General features: G+C 39.7%; 2 protein-coding genes across 2 annotated transcripts; one reads left to right on the top strand and one right to left on the bottom strand.

Moving 5' to 3' along the window:
- Positions 1-1,485: 1,485 nt before the first annotated feature.
- On the bottom strand, positions 1,486-3,299 carry LOC129732799 (GDP-fucose protein O-fucosyltransferase 2). The gene is made up of 2 exons (XM_055694062.1): positions 3,141-3,299; positions 1,486-3,070 (listed from the first exon to the last, which is right to left on the bottom strand). Exons 1-2 carry the CDS (start codon positions 3,148-3,150, stop codon positions 1,716-1,718), a joined length of 1,365 nt encoding a protein of 454 aa, XP_055550037.1. The 5' UTR covers positions 3,151-3,299; the 3' UTR covers positions 1,486-1,715.
- Positions 3,300-4,261: 962 nt separating this feature from the next.
- LOC129732795 (membrane-associated progesterone receptor component 1-like) lies at positions 4,262-15,039 on the top strand. The gene is made up of 3 exons (XM_055694047.1): positions 4,262-5,080; positions 12,439-12,591; positions 12,649-15,039. Exons 1-3 carry the CDS (start codon positions 4,747-4,749, stop codon positions 12,918-12,920), a joined length of 759 nt encoding a protein of 252 aa, XP_055550022.1. The 5' UTR covers positions 4,262-4,746; the 3' UTR covers positions 12,921-15,039.
- Positions 15,040-15,278: the final 239 nt, after the last annotated feature.

Here is a 15,278-nt window from a genome sequence, read left to right as displayed (position 1 = left end):
CATAAGTCGGGTCCATAAGCGGGTTTTTCCATTCATTGGTTCTCATTTATTGGAACTGCGTGAGTCCTTGAGGGTAAGAACCCAAATTCTCGAATCACTTGTTCAAGTACACAGCGATGAAATGGTATAGAACAGTGGTTTTCAACCTTCTTCAGTTCATGCATAATTTTTACAAGCTTTTTCCCCCCTATGGGCACCATGAAAGAAAAGCTGTAGGCTTTTTAAATAGAAGAACAGAATTTATGTCGAAATTATCCAAACAACGGGCTCGATTTGTAATCTGAACTACAGACAAGATACATTTATCTCTTATGTGGATTGATCATAAGCGAACCGATTCAGTTTCGAAACAGACAAAAAAAAAGTAATAATTTTGTTTGCTCTGTAAGCAAATGTCGATGTGTTACACACACTATAGCATGGTTGATGATGATTACGTCACACATACATTGACATAGCAAAATCGTTGGCTCGTCCTTAAGGTCCTTATTAGGAACAGAAGGACTCGGGGTTAGGTCAAGCATTTCCACCGGTCTGGCATCTTCCGGTGTTTCATCTAGGACACGACATCCGGGAACATTTTGTCTTGGTGGAACTGGAACCTTGATTCATATTTCTCGGGTCAGCCCATGTCGAGCATCATGCAGCAGATAAATCAGACTTTCATCACGTTTTTGGAAACTAGCTTGCTGGTCTACTGGATTGAAGTCTAAATGTAACATCCGATTTATCACAGAGTAGTTGATTCTAAATTTCGTAACCGCTTGACAAGGAAACAGTTTTTTTTGCGTAAAATCTCAACAGCGTCAGCCGGAGCGAAAACGTTTTTGGACTTTTTTGTTGGTAAGTCCTAACCACCATGGGCTGAAAATACACAAAACATGTTCCAGACATCATTTCACATACAAAACATTATAGCATTTCTCAAATCCACATGTTTTGGTACAAAAAATAGCCACTACGGCGTTGTTACTATTCGTCCGTTAATCTGAGAACCGCGAGTTTTCCATGAAACATAGGTAACGTGGTGATGAATAACTTACAGCGATCCTTTAATTCACCGTAAAAACTTGAAATGCTTAACTACCGACCCAGTATATCTCACGAACAAGTTCTAAGTGAAGCAGAATGGCTTCCACAGATAGTTTTCTGGAACTCGAAAACGTTCAGAATTTGAGCCCCCATTTTGCATTTTTATAAGCAAACCGACAGTAGTGCTGTTAACCCAAAAATGGGTTTGCAGGACTTGTTTATTATTGAACTATCCAAGAAAATATTTTTTGCATGGTTTTCAAATGTAATCGAAGACTTAAAATTGCATTTTTCAAGTTCGGAAGTTTTGTTTCTATTTGCCCCACTGTTTCTATTCGCCCCGTTTTACGGTACATGTGAAATTTTTCCACTCGCAATTCCCCCTCTGCAACAGTTAAATTCCCCCCTAGGTATAGAAAGACACCCTTGGTATAGAAAGACACACCACCTTCATTGAGGTTTATTTTTTTATTGCTAATTACAGTTTGCATTATTATTAGACCTAAAGTAAAAATCACCTTTATTTTTTGTTTGTAAAAAACACAACGGAAGAATGAAATCTAATGGAGAGTATTTTTAAAAATAGTAAAAAATTCAATGGCAATAGATAAAAAAAAAACGTAAACTTTTTGGCCACACACGTTTCGTTACGCCAGAGCTCTGACAGCATATCTGAGTCCCATTCAATCATACTGAATAGGCCAAACGGAATTTTTCTCGCAGTCGGTGGCTTCCTCCTCTTTGCAGAAGGTGTTGAAGGTCAAATCCTTCGGGAAACCCAGTATCTCTCGTTCCTCGTAGATCCGATAGGTGAAGGTTGACTCGTACGTGCCAAGGAAGTATCGTGCGTGTGAACAAATGATCTGATCCACAATGGCAACGCCACCATCTTTAAGCCAATCTAGCTGCTGTTTACTCTCCGGTGTGAAGCGAACTACCTTGAACCGTTTGAGGTAGTTCTTTAGCTCATGGAACTCGGTTCGATGACAGTCGGAGGCAACGAATACTTTTCGCAAACCCAGCTCCAACAATCGTCGCTTGATTTGGACGGCAGCCGATCGAAGCGTTGGTGTGGTTTTCTCTCGCCCATGCAAAAAATCTGCTCGGCGAAGATGCGCACACAGGTATTCTCCTCCCTTGGCTTTACGATAGGGTTTTTCATCCACCCACGACGCAGGGCGCTGTACGCGGTCCAAATCGTTCGTGGAATTAAAATAATCCAGCCGAAATTTACTAGCTAACTCCACCAGATTCTTGTTGAAACGCATCGAACGACGAGCTTCCCAATAGTCCACATTGCCCCAGAAATTGTGCAGAATGGTTTCAGCATTGTAAAGCATTATAACCCGCAGTGGTCGCGGATGTTTAGGTTTGAATTTCTCGAACATGGAATGCAACAGTGAAGCAGACCCTTGAAACCGCATACATAGTAACTCATCGATTGTCACATTTGGATAACCCATAATTCCCTGCACTCCACCCACCGACGGAATCGAGTTTCGCTGGCAAGCGCTTCGTTCGAACTTGTCCACAAACACTCCATTCTCGAACATATCATCAAAGTGCGATAACCGGTAAAATTCGTCAATCCGTACTTTAGACGCCTCCTTTCCTCTGTTATCTTTATATTCTTGAAAGAATTGACTGATTTCAATGACATCGGTATATTGACGCATCGAAGTGAGGTCGAAAAAGTGGCCCCATGGAATGTGCATTTGATCCGTAGCCGATCGCCAGTGGTATAAGGTAGACCACGGGGGTAAAACTAATACGGCGCTCTCGTAGCCACGATATCTCCGCAGACTTTTCAGGAAAACAGCCAGACGAATGTACACATCGCGCCGCAGATTGAATCCTTCCGAAGGATTTACATCGTAAAGCAGATAGACTTTTGGTTTTTGAGCTAGGGCATTTGGTCCATCATCGATAGGACTCGTAAAATAGTGCTGAAAGAAGTGACGAATGTGGCAAAATCCAGTCTTTTCGGTGGAGGTACAATGAAGCAAGATGGCATAGAATATACACGCGTACAGGTATCCTATGCAAATCAAGATTACATAGCAGATTAGTTTACTTTATCTTATGCTCCACTGCTTGAATCAACTTACTTGTGTTCATAGTGACTAGCTGAATAGTAATAGTAAAATCAAATCTTGATAAATATGGCACTTTTCGGTACGACTAGTCTTATCGATTTTTACCGGTGGATGTTATGATTAATTTCGGTTGCGTTCACCGTATTGTATATATTTACATTTTCCTTCACCGCGGGCGTTACGTTGGGAAAGCTACAGAAAATGAAAGCTTTTTTGGCGTTATTAGCGTTACTACTGCACCTTACCGTTACCATCGCATTCACGTTGCATAGTGTATTATAGGGTAAAATTATTTTTGATTCTGTCTAATCAAAATAGTTTTTGATTAAAAATGTACGCTGAGTGTTTCGAATACATGAAACTTGAAAATTGCTTCTTAGTTTAAAACGTTGATTAGGCAAAAAAGTTTTGATTTTCGACTGACCTGACTTTATCATTAAATACGGCAAAATAAGTTATCAATGCATGTTAACATGTAAAAACTTCGATAACTTATCAGCAAACTGACTGACCAAACATTTTTTTTTTCGACTTAGAAAGCTGTTATTAAGCGGATCTCGGTTGATTTGAAACTTAATAAGCAGTTACACAACAAATTTGTTTGTTAAGAAGTTCCTGTTAAACTTATGGATCACGCATGGGGCAGCTAAAATTCCAAAAACAAAGATAGTTTTTTCAAGGCCTTAACCAGAATAGTGACGAGAGCGACAACGTTCCTATATATTCTCTAATACTTTGTATAATTTTTCTATAATTTTGTCGCTAAAACAACAAAATAGGATGGATTTTTCATGTAACAACAATGTCTAACATTTTTAAGAACAGACATTAAGCGAATAAAAAACATATTTCAGTGTAAATTTATAATTGGAATAAAACTGTGTGTATAAAAAGTTTTCAAAAGTTTCAAAACGAAAAAGAGTCCTAAACATGTTAAAAATATCAGTTAAACTTTGAACGGGCAACACTGTTTCAACGTCTGGTAACGCCTTGTTTGACAGTTGAGGGTAAAACTGCGACGCATTTTTTGTTTGGTGAAAACCGTACACACGCACACCATTCAAGCAGGTTCCCCTTTTACAACTAGCCAACGGTTGCAAAAGCTCCACCAAAAAGTCGCTTCGGTTTACAGCAAGATTTTCATTTCATTCATTCGCAAGCAAGACGTCAAAGCAACCAGTCAAGAAATTATACTACGGTGAAGTTTGCAGTGTGAGTTTGTGTCGGTTTACCATTTGAGTGTATACTGCGGAAAATAAGAAAAAACGGTTTCATTCGACGCATTATCTTGTTCGTTGTTTCGTGTCATTTTCGTCAAGGCGTGAGTTGGATCCATATCAGTCGTGCGGTGTTGACAAATTCGTTCCCAGATTGTGAGAAGATTAAAAGGAGAATTCTGCCCACAGTGTTCTCCTCACTGCCCTTGTATACTGTGTGTCCTCTCTTGTATTGTCCCCCCATAAGATTAGACATTGCAAGAAAAAAAGAAACATCATCGCGATAAAATTGCAGCGAAATAAAAACGGAGTATATCTACTGCCGTGGCTGTGTGCTGTGCGAGTGGTGGTGAAACGCAGAAAAAGACAGAAGGCGTGTGACGGCGTAGAAATCCGGCACCATGGCTGAGGAGAAGGTCATCCTACCGGAGGCTGGTAGCACCACAGACAACCAAGTCACCGAAGGTTTTCTGTCCAGCGTCGTCAACGATATCATCTACAGCCCACTTAACTTGGTTCTGGTCGGTCTGATCACCTTTCTGGTGTACAAAATAATACGCAGCCGACAGCAACCGGTCGCTCCGCCACCCGAACCGGAACTACCCCGGCTCAGGAAGGATTTCACCGTAGCCGAACTGCGACAATTCGACGGCACCCAGCCGGACGGTCGGGTACTTGTTGCCGTCAATGGAAGTGTGTATGATGTAACCAAGGGAAAGCGCTTCTACGGACCTGGTGAGTGTGTGTTGTTTAATTTTTTGTTGTCCTGCTGTCGGAAAAAAGGTTGCAATTCTCTTTTAGTCACGTATACTTAGCCACCGTGTACTGGTCGGTGAAAAAAATCGTACCTGATAAGTTCACATTAACTAATTACGTTCGTTGAGACGCTTGTTTTTGTCGCCTGGCTGGCAGATTAGTGTTCTGCTGTTCAGTACGTATTGCAGTTGTATGTCCGCACTTTGGGAAAAATTTGTACCCAGACACACGAATATTGTAATGATAAAATTTATCGTGTTTCTACCTGAAGAAGAGCACCAGAAAAGGCCATCCGTTTCACTTTACCTGAACATTTCCATTATATATTACGAAGAACATGCTCGAGTAATTATATTGAAAGGCAGGCATACCGTCGTCTAGGATAATACAATTTGGATTACTTATGCCGGACGGTTACTAACAGTACTTTAAGTACGCCACAAATTCCCCTTCATTTTTGATGCGTGACTTAATCAATTAACCGTTCATGGGTCGCTTCTTTTGGCCTTGCGGAGTCGAATAGTTTGTGTATATTTTTAAATGTGTTATACTAATTGTGATGTAGGTCTCCATGGATCGATTGGAACACTATTTGTATTGTTTCAATCTGGGAGTCATATTAGAATTTATGTTAATCAGAGAAAACATCCTGGTATTTTTTTAGCTGAAACTATGATAAGTTTTTCTGGAGTTAGTATAATCTTCCAAACACTGATAGCATAAGTGTCAAAAATTCGTACTCTCACTCTTCGTCTTCAGTTTCAAAAAAAGTCAAAGTTATATGGTAAACACCACTAATTTAAATTTAGTAGAATCGAAATTCGGTATACAGTTCTGCTTCTATGGCAAATTCGAAGTTTTTACGATGTCGCAATAATTAGAAAAATTGCAGCAAAAAACACCTGCCAGTCATACCAACATTGTTTCCCTAGAGAGATAACGAAGCCTTACTGTGTTCCACTATCAGTTTGGTAACTAGAAATTTGGAAAAATCACACTCGCGAGGCAGAAACTTATCTCGCACCTTTTAGATTGAAAATGTCGGCAGGCAGTAATAATAAAAGCAAGTCGATGAGACAGCATAAAAATGCCGGTACGGCCGTTGTTTGTCTTTAGTGAACGTTGTTTGGGAGGCGCTCTGTGTATTGGTATGGGCACGGTTCTGCTGCAGTACCACTCGGGGCGGGGTGCTTCTTGGTAGAAGTGCTAGTAGTCCGTTCCCAATGTCTGTCTGTCTGTACGCTAGGCTAAATTGCTCATCACCCATTAGACCGCAATCAGGCATGATGAAATCCTATCAGCGGAGTCGTCTCGTGTCAAGATTGGTCAAAATCCGAGACTGCAATTTATGATTTAATATTTAATTTCTACGTTACGATTCATTAGTGAAACTTTGTTAGTTTCCGAAACTAGCGTAGTATAAACACCCCACATACTCGCGCTTCTCAACTCCCCCTTTTATGGCTACCGATCTGCTTAATCTCATCCAGCGCCGGTGTTTATATTTACGTACAGTACAAATCGAAAACAACGACCTCAATTGAGTTTTACAACTTGAAACCAATCGGAAATGTCTCACTGCTGCACCTTGTTGCATGAGGAAACGCTGTGGAGTCTCTATTCGGTGCTGGAATTGGGGAGGGAATAAGGTCACGCCGATTCAAGCATGGTTGATTTTCATTCCCTGCTATGAAGCAATCTACGGGTTAGTTTGCACCGTAACCAGCAGCGAAATCTTAATACTCCCTCTGGTGAAAAAGACTACGACTGTGAGTTAAATTTCAAAACAAAATGTCAATGACAATGATTCATTCAGCAATCGCAATCTGATTTCCTACACATTTTCGAGTAGGTACTCAACCAAGAAACTAGTTTTGCGCCACACATTTCGCTAGGACTACTTGTCTCAATCCTACACAAAATATTTCTGAAACAACTTGCATAAATCTATGAGCTTAGACAATGTTTCCGTTTATTACTTCAGAGTTGTGCCCACTAGAGAATATTATCTACTCCTCTTATATAATCGTTGCATTGGTACTTTTATTTACCTAAAAATCATGCTTGTGATCGTAAGAGGAAGGCTTACCTCTTCCCTGCAATACCGCACTCAGGCTCAAACCATCATCAAAGAAACGCAAACCAGCAACACTTAATGTAAGAATTGGCAGCGAATACAAAAAAACAATTTTTATCACTTTTTTATACTTTCGTTATCGTATTCGTGGCAAAGCAAAAAAAAAACAGTTTTTATTGTGTGATGAACGGTATCAAAAAAACTCGAATAGTCCGACTGAAATGACTCTTTGTTTGTGTGCCAGAAGTACGGCGAAAAAGTGACACGGATGCATTTTTGCTTTCGATACGACTCACCTTTGAAGCGAATGCTTTAATTTATTTACTTAGCAATAATGCAAATGACTATATATCCTTCAAATATAAAGACTCTTTTCTAGTGGGTGTTTTTTTTTCACTATCCCGCAACATTTTATACGTTTGCGTCTCACAATTTTAGATTTTTTCGACGGGTAGTGTTCATGGATTTAAAAATTCTAAATATTTTTGTCGTTTATTGCCTCGAAAAACATGAGTTAATTCTTTTGTGTTGTTCAGAGATTTCCTGCTCAAGAAAACCTCAATTCATAATGGTACAATCGTAGAATTAAGGCGAAAAAAATGGGGGCAAAAAACATTTAAAAGTCGCTTTTTGGGGTGGACTAAATTCTTTCTTTGTTTTCCTGAAAAATTCGGTACAAAACTTAAACAAAAACGGTGATAAACGGTCGGTTTTCTGGGTATTACTCAAAACAAATTCAATGTGAGTATTTTATTCATTTATTTAATTGGCATTCCGTCATGATGACATAGACTGATTAAAAAAGTTTCTCCGAGTCACTCGGTGCTTGGCTGCCGCTCTCCAATCCCTGAGACACCGTATACTACCCATCTTGCCCGCTGTGCCCCTGGTCGTCTTCTTTCTACCAAATTCGAGGCAAACACGATCTTCGCAAAGTAGTTGTTCGGCATTCTTGCAACACCCTGCCCAGTGTATCCGTCCAGCTTTAGCCACCTTTTGAATGCTGGGTTCACTATAGAGTTGCACGAATCGGGCATTGTCCACGTTTCATGCCCGAAATCCGCACACAGCACTGCGTCCCATCCTCCACAGCCTTTATCAGTCTAATCAGCTTGCCCGGAAAGCCTTTTTCGTCCATGACCTTCTATAGCTTTTTTCGGTCGATAATGTCAAATACGGCTTCGAAGTTAATGATTAGCTGGTGCGTGGGGGTTCTGTATTCACAGCATTTCTAGAGGATCTGCCGTATGGTAACGATTTCGTCCGTCGTAGACCGTCCTTCCACGTAGCCGGCCTGATAACTTCCCAGAAATTGGTTGGGTAGACTCTCACGTCAGGGGAAAATGATTTGAGAAAGCACTTTGTAGGCGGCATTCAGGACGGTGATCGCACGATAGTTTCCACACTCCAATTGGTCGTCTTTTTTATAGATAGGGCACATAACCCCGTCTTTCCACTCCTCCGGTAGTTTTTCAGTATCCCAAATGCTTGCAATTAGCCGGTGCAAACAGGTGGCTACCTTTTAGGGATCGCTTTTTTCGCCGACATTGTCTTCTGCCTGGGCGCCATTCATATATTCGTCGAGTTACTGCCTCCGCCTTTCGGTTACCATATGATCGTCCGTCAATTGCAATTGAGGATTGCAACGATTTTTGTCAAAAATTGTTAATAATTTTATTTGACATAGCTTCTAATGGTTCAACACCAGTAAGTCTATGTAATTCGAGTGTACCAAACCAAGGAGGACGCTTAAAAATCATTTTCAGAATTTTATTCTGAATCCTTTGGAGCGTTTTCTTCTTTGTTGAACAGCAACTTGACCAGATCGGTACAGCATAATGCATTGCTGGTCTAAAAATTTGTTTGTAAATCAAAAGTTTGTTCTTTAAACAAAGTTTAGAATTCCTGTTAATGAGAGGATATAAACATCTCGTATATTTGATGCACTTGGCTTGTAAACTCTCAATGTGCTCTTTGAAAATAAGTTTTTTATCATAAATTAGTCCCAAGTACTTAACCTTGTCAGACCAACTTAAAATAACCCCATTCATCTTGACAACGTGATTATTGTTTGGCTTGATGAAAGAAGCCTTAGGCTTATGCGGAAAAATTATCATTTGAGTTTTAGAAGCAATGGGAGAGATTTTCCACTTTTGCAAGTAGGAAGAAAAAATATCTAAACTTTTCTGCAATCGACTGCATATGACACGAAGACTTTCTTTTAGCGGAAATGCTTGTGTCATCGCAGAACAATGACTTTGTGCATCCTGGAGGCAAATCAGGAAGATAGCAGATGTCTTTTAGTTTGATCTGATTATTGATCTAATGTTAGTCTGATGTATGAAGAACTGTTGTGTTTTGTTAGATCTTATATGGAAGCTTTTTGCCTTCTTAAAAACCGTTAGAGTTGGTCTTATGAATTGAGGTACAAATGTTTGCACGTAGTTTGGGTTCATAAGATTTATATGAATCATTAGAGTTTTAAGTATAACTTTTATTGTTTCCAACGGTTTCCAATGATCTGCTTTTTCACCATGCTTAAGATAAACCGACACGCCTCTCCGACTGCGAGTGCAGCAATCGTTGTAAAAAATGAAAAAAAGTACTAGTTTTACTTGTATTCGAGACTAGAGAGACGTTTGTTCCGCACATTTTTTTGAATAATAATCTCCGTTTTGACCGACTTATTTTCGTGGCTGACGAAATTAAAATCAATCAAACCAGATTTTGATCTGACGTAGCAGGTCAGTTTCGAAACCGCGTCGTTGAAGTGAAAACGATAAATCAGGTAGCAGTGGCGGGGGGAGGCAGTAAGCAGAAGAAGCAGAACGTTATCGAAACACAAGCAATCAGTTTCGGGTGCTAATTATAGAAAAAAAACATTAAATGTACACACGATTCCAGATTTACGGTTTGAAGGAACCTCACTGGTGAGCTGGAAAGAATCGAGCTTTTTATTCCCCCGACTTAATAGGAAATAACAACATGCAACGCAATCGTGGTCAACGCAACTGTAAATCCATGTGTGTTTATGCATCTGACATCATTCTCCGAAACACCATCATCGAATCATCAGTTTAGTTTGTTTGGCAGAAAAAATGAATTTTCGATCGTTGCGTTTCGGTGGCACTAAAGAATGGGTGGATGTGCGTGAGCGTGAGCGTGGTGAGTCAGCAGACAGCCGCCGTCCAAGTTGTTCAACTAGCATTACAAGATAAGCGATATGGGGTAATAACAGTGAATAGGAAAGAAAAACTCGGATAAATGACGTAACAGTGTTTACAGCGCTGTGCTAAGGTCTGCTGCTGCACCGCACTCAAATGTAACAAGCTGGAAGAATTTAGACGCTTGAAAGACCGACTGTAGGTGGTAGTAAATTATATAGTATACGCAAATAAGTAAAACTTCTGTCATATACTAGCACTAACAAGTTATACGCTTCATGTGCTAATTGTTTAACAGCTCTGTCTGAGGTTACAGAGCTTGTGTATTTCAGTTGAAATCCAAGTAAAACATATTTATTTGTCCGGCTTATTTATCACGGTGAGAGCAGCACTGCATCATGTCGATACAGAAGTGATGAATGTTATTTATAATTTACATCCACCAAATGAATCACAATTGTTGATAGTTTGTTACAGCCGTAAGTTGTTAAATTGCAAACACGCGCGGACACAGGTGTGGTGAGTGCTTCCCAGCCGAAAAGAGATCATTAAATAACTATAGATTGAACGATGGATTGAAGCACCTTTTCTTGATAGTTTAATGTTGCGCTACTAGTAAGTCAAGGCATATGCTCCAAAGTATGTAAACATGAAAAAAAAAACTCGGTTCGAACATATTCACCTCCAAAAGCAATAAAATAATTTCAACTTGAATCGATGCCGTTAGATTATACTGTCGGGCTGAGCAGGGACGATAAGTTACCTCGTATTAGATAAGCATGATACTTCCTACTAATTACTGTCTCGCATTCATTAGTAGGTAGTAGCAGCAAATGGTGGCACGAGGCGACTCGAAACAACCTGGGCAATATGCGCTTATATAAATATACATAGCTAATACGGTCCAGGGAAATGTTCGAGCACCACATGCAACAACAATTGGAGGTGTGTTTTTTCCAGTGAAAAGCAAATATTAAAGACGAAAAACTACAAGTAAACTATGACGAGTTTCGTCTAAACTGTCTCTCTCTCTTTAGTAAATTATTGGGGCCTGGTTAGGCAACGGGTTGCTCATTTGACTGCCAGTCCGTTGTGCCACAACGTTGTCATAAATTTGCAATTTAAACAGGCGCGTCCGTTTGGCGCAAACTGCTCCCGACCTTGAAGAAATTTTGAACCAGTCGATTTCGATTCTAAACATTTGATATTTCGTTAGTTTTTTTTTGCTGCACACTTCGATGCTAATTTGGGAAGATTTTTTTTCTTCATCTAAAATTTGGGAAGATTATAAATATAAAAATATGAATCTCCTTTTCAGAGTTGGGTGCACATGCGAATAATTTGTTTGGTTTTTCTATCTAGTCACTACGGGTTAGTAACGAAAGGCTGGAACTCAAAAGGCTGAAACCCGGAAGGCTGAAACTCGAAAGGCTGAAAAGTATGTTTCATAACGAAAGGCTGAATGCACAAAAGGCTGAAACCACAAAAGGCCGAATGAACGAAAGGCTGAAACTTTTGAAACAACTTTTAATTGGTTTGTGCAACGGAAAATTAATTTTCGGCAACATTTGAATCTATACACACTTGACTCTTGTACACGTTTCCTAGATGATTCAGGGCGAGACGGCCAAAGCCCCCCCGCAGAAATCACCTCTGTATAGGTTCGTTCGTTTTTCTAGGTCTACTGACTCGTAGGGGTGATCCCCTAGTTTAGTCCGAACGAGCGATAGCGAGTAAGGACAGCATACATCTCGGACAATCGAGTCGGCCGTAGGCCGCGAGTGTTCTTTTAGAAATTAACTTTGTGAATTTCAGCCTTATGATTTTTCAGTTTTTCGTGATTCAGCCTTTCGTGTTTTCAGCCTTATGTAGTTTTCAGCCTTTCGTGATTTCAGCCTTTCGTGTTTCAGCCTCTTGAGTTTCAGCCTTTCGTAGTAGACCCAGTCACTATACCCTTCGTATTCCAAAATATATATGTTAGGGTGCCAATGACTTACCGATGTTTTTAAACGTCGTGGCCAAGCTTTTTACTATATACGAAATATATAAATATCATGATACGCACCCGAATTAAATTTTCCCTTTTACTTTCATAGGTGGCCCGTATGCAGCATTTGGCGGTCGCGATGCATCCCGCGGTCTGGCAACATTCAGCGTAACCAGCAACGAAAAGGAGGAATATGACGACTTGAGCGATTTGAGCGCCATGGAAATGGAATCAGTACGCGAATGGGAAATGCAGTTTAAAGGTACTTCAGCTCACTTGTGTTTATAAATTATATTTTCTTACTCGTTTTTTTTTGTAGAAAAATACATCCTCGTCGGTCGCCTGCTGAAACCCGGTGAACAGCCAACAAACTATTCCGATGAGGATGAGGACACTCCGAACGAGGGGACACCAACCGCGGAACCAGCAAAGGCAGCAGCCGACGATAGCAAAACTTCAAAACCTGTTGAGGTTCCTGCAGCAGCACCGGCAGCACCGAAACCGGAAGGTAGATCTAACGCTAGTGACGATGCTCCATCTAAAGTGGAGGACGTCAAATCCAGTGGTGACGCGAAAGCGAAAGACGAGTGACGCTCCAATAGTGGTACCAAGTGTAGTAATAGCATTATAAGCAGCAGCAGCAACAACAAGAACAATAACTATTACAATAGCAGTCCAAAAGCATCCAAAGCGAAGGATGTTCGAACTGGTATTGACGGAATAGGCAGTAGTAGTAGCGGTAGCAATGGCAGCAGCTGCACTAGTGCACTAGGGAATCCACATAACCAGATACTGGTCAACAAGCCTATGACCACGGCCTACGCTAACGACGACAATGGAGGTTACGATGCCGACGAGAATAATTTTGATGATGATGATGAAGAAGGTGGTGAGACAAGTGTCACAAGTAGGGTACTATTTGATCAGCACAGTATTTGTGATATGTTTAGCTTTTAACGGCTGCTTGATGCAAGGAATAGGGTAGCAGAAAAGAGCAACAATCCTTTTAGGATGGGTTGAATTGCCGTAATCTAAACAACAAGTTAATGCATGTCGGGAATTCTTGCGCAAAATGTCGTATAATTGGTTGTAGAAAGAATGTTTCGGTTTTAACTTTGATATACGTGTTGTACCAAAGAAAAAATGTCTGAAATTTAATATATATCAATGATAAGTGGATTATGAGATGGACAGCTCTAAACTGTCCAAAATTGTTAGCATGCAATAATATGGCTTGTTCTTCATTATTCTTTTGTATTTATCGAGTGGGGAAGCATAAAATTAATTTTGTAATCACGTATATAACGTCTCACTCGATTGTTTTCGATACAGCTTTAAATTTGTCTGAAACGCGGTGGAAGCCAGGTTCAATGTACGCAGTTTTGATATTCTTGTTGGGTAGACACCCTCAACAACCATTCGAACATCCGTGGCAGATGCTCACCAAGTTATTCCGATCTAAGTTCCATTTTGAAAACATGCTTCATTCTGTAATATACATACACATGTGTCAATTTGCAGTGGACCGTAATAACAATATAACCGCCAGCTCTTTCCCGAGAGCCACTCGTGCATTAGATTTTAATGACTGCTCTTTTCCTTTTACTAAAGCAAGATTGCTTGAGTTATTATTTTTAACCAATATTTATATCGTTGTTTTAAGAATATCAGAACTTATTAGGTTCTGGTCATACACAGTCCGAAGCATAGTTGAAGAAGCCAAAGGTTTGACATTTGCTTCAAAGTTAAAATTTCCATCTGCCCAGGTCCCAGTTAACAAGTACTTACTATTTTGCACTTGCACTCACTATCGCATGATGACAAAATGTCATTATCAACCAGTCGCAACCAGCCGTAAAATTTATAAACATAAATGGTGTCTTGCAAATAATATGAAGAAATTGATACTGTTAAAATTATAAGCTAAATATTCAGATATAAGGCAAACAGTCGGTAATTAGTTAAAAAAAACTAACTAACCCTGAGCGTTGGAGAACAAGAATATAAAAATCCTAATCCTACTGTATTGATAAAAGAGATGACTACTATTTACAAAAGCAACTACGAAACTATACATAAATTTGAAAATTCAAACCAAAATACTACTACTACTACCATTACTGTGTACCAACAATCGTACATCTAACCCTTTTCGAAAGTGGAAAACACACCGATATGCAAATTTTTTTTGTGTTCGTGAAATTATATGGCGTGAGATTTTGTCTAGCTTTTGTAAAAAGTAAAATCGGACAATGTACGTGAGTTTCGCTTAAAAAAATAATTATAACTTTAATTCCAAATTTTTATCGATAACAGTTCAGATTTAACATTAAACAAAAAAAAATCAGTCATATAAAAGGGAGAAGACTATTTTGTGGTTTAGAGTTAGTTCTCGTTTTAAGGATGTAGTTTACCGTTTCTGAAATGGTTGTAGTGGATAACATATGGCAGCGCTCGTTACATTTTTTTGTATCATTGTGAGGATAACACACATGCTGAACTCTTCACATTACACATAATAACACACACACAAACAAAAACATTATTCATACACCAGCCTGATGAGCTCAGCTTGGTGACATTTTTCTATACGGAGCGGAGCGGGAGTAAACCGAGATTTATTCCACAAAAAAAAAAACAACAAAATAAATCTAAGCAGTGTCGCAATTGCCGTTACTTTACAACAACAGGACAAGGGCATTAAGTGTAAGCAGCATGGTTTGCATTGTGTGAGCCTAGAACAGTTCCGAAAGCCTTCGGTTAGCGTGCGCGAAGTAGATTCGTTTGTCCTTAGGGTTAGATACAAAATTGATACGGAAATGACACAAAAAAGGTTCCCGTCGCGTTGCGAACCTCATGTAGTTTCTGAACACTCTTGTGCTATTCCACTTTCTCTGAAACTGCTCTTAACAGTGAAGGAAACATGGTCCAAGTCAAGCAATTTGGCTT

Source organism: Wyeomyia smithii, chromosome 1, assembly GCF_029784165.1.
Source record: "Wyeomyia smithii strain HCP4-BCI-WySm-NY-G18 chromosome 1, ASM2978416v1, whole genome shotgun sequence".
NCBI lineage: Eukaryota > Metazoa > Arthropoda > Insecta > Diptera > Culicidae > Wyeomyia > Wyeomyia smithii.
The sequence above is the reverse complement of the archived record's forward strand: the minus strand, read 5'-3'. Positions and strand labels throughout refer to the sequence as shown.

Coding starts and splice junctions, on each gene's coding strand:
- LOC129732795 (XM_055694047.1), top strand. CDS start 4,747: ATGGCTGAGGAGAAGGTCATCCTACCGGAGGCTGGTAGCACCACAGAC. Junction 5,081..12,438: donor AAAGCGCTTCTACGGACCTG/GTGAGTGTGTGT, acceptor TTACTTTCATAG/GTGGCCCGTATGCAGCATTT. Junction 12,592..12,648: donor ATGGGAAATGCAGTTTAAAG/GTACTTCAGCTC, acceptor TTTTTTTTGTAG/AAAAATACATCCTCGTCGGT.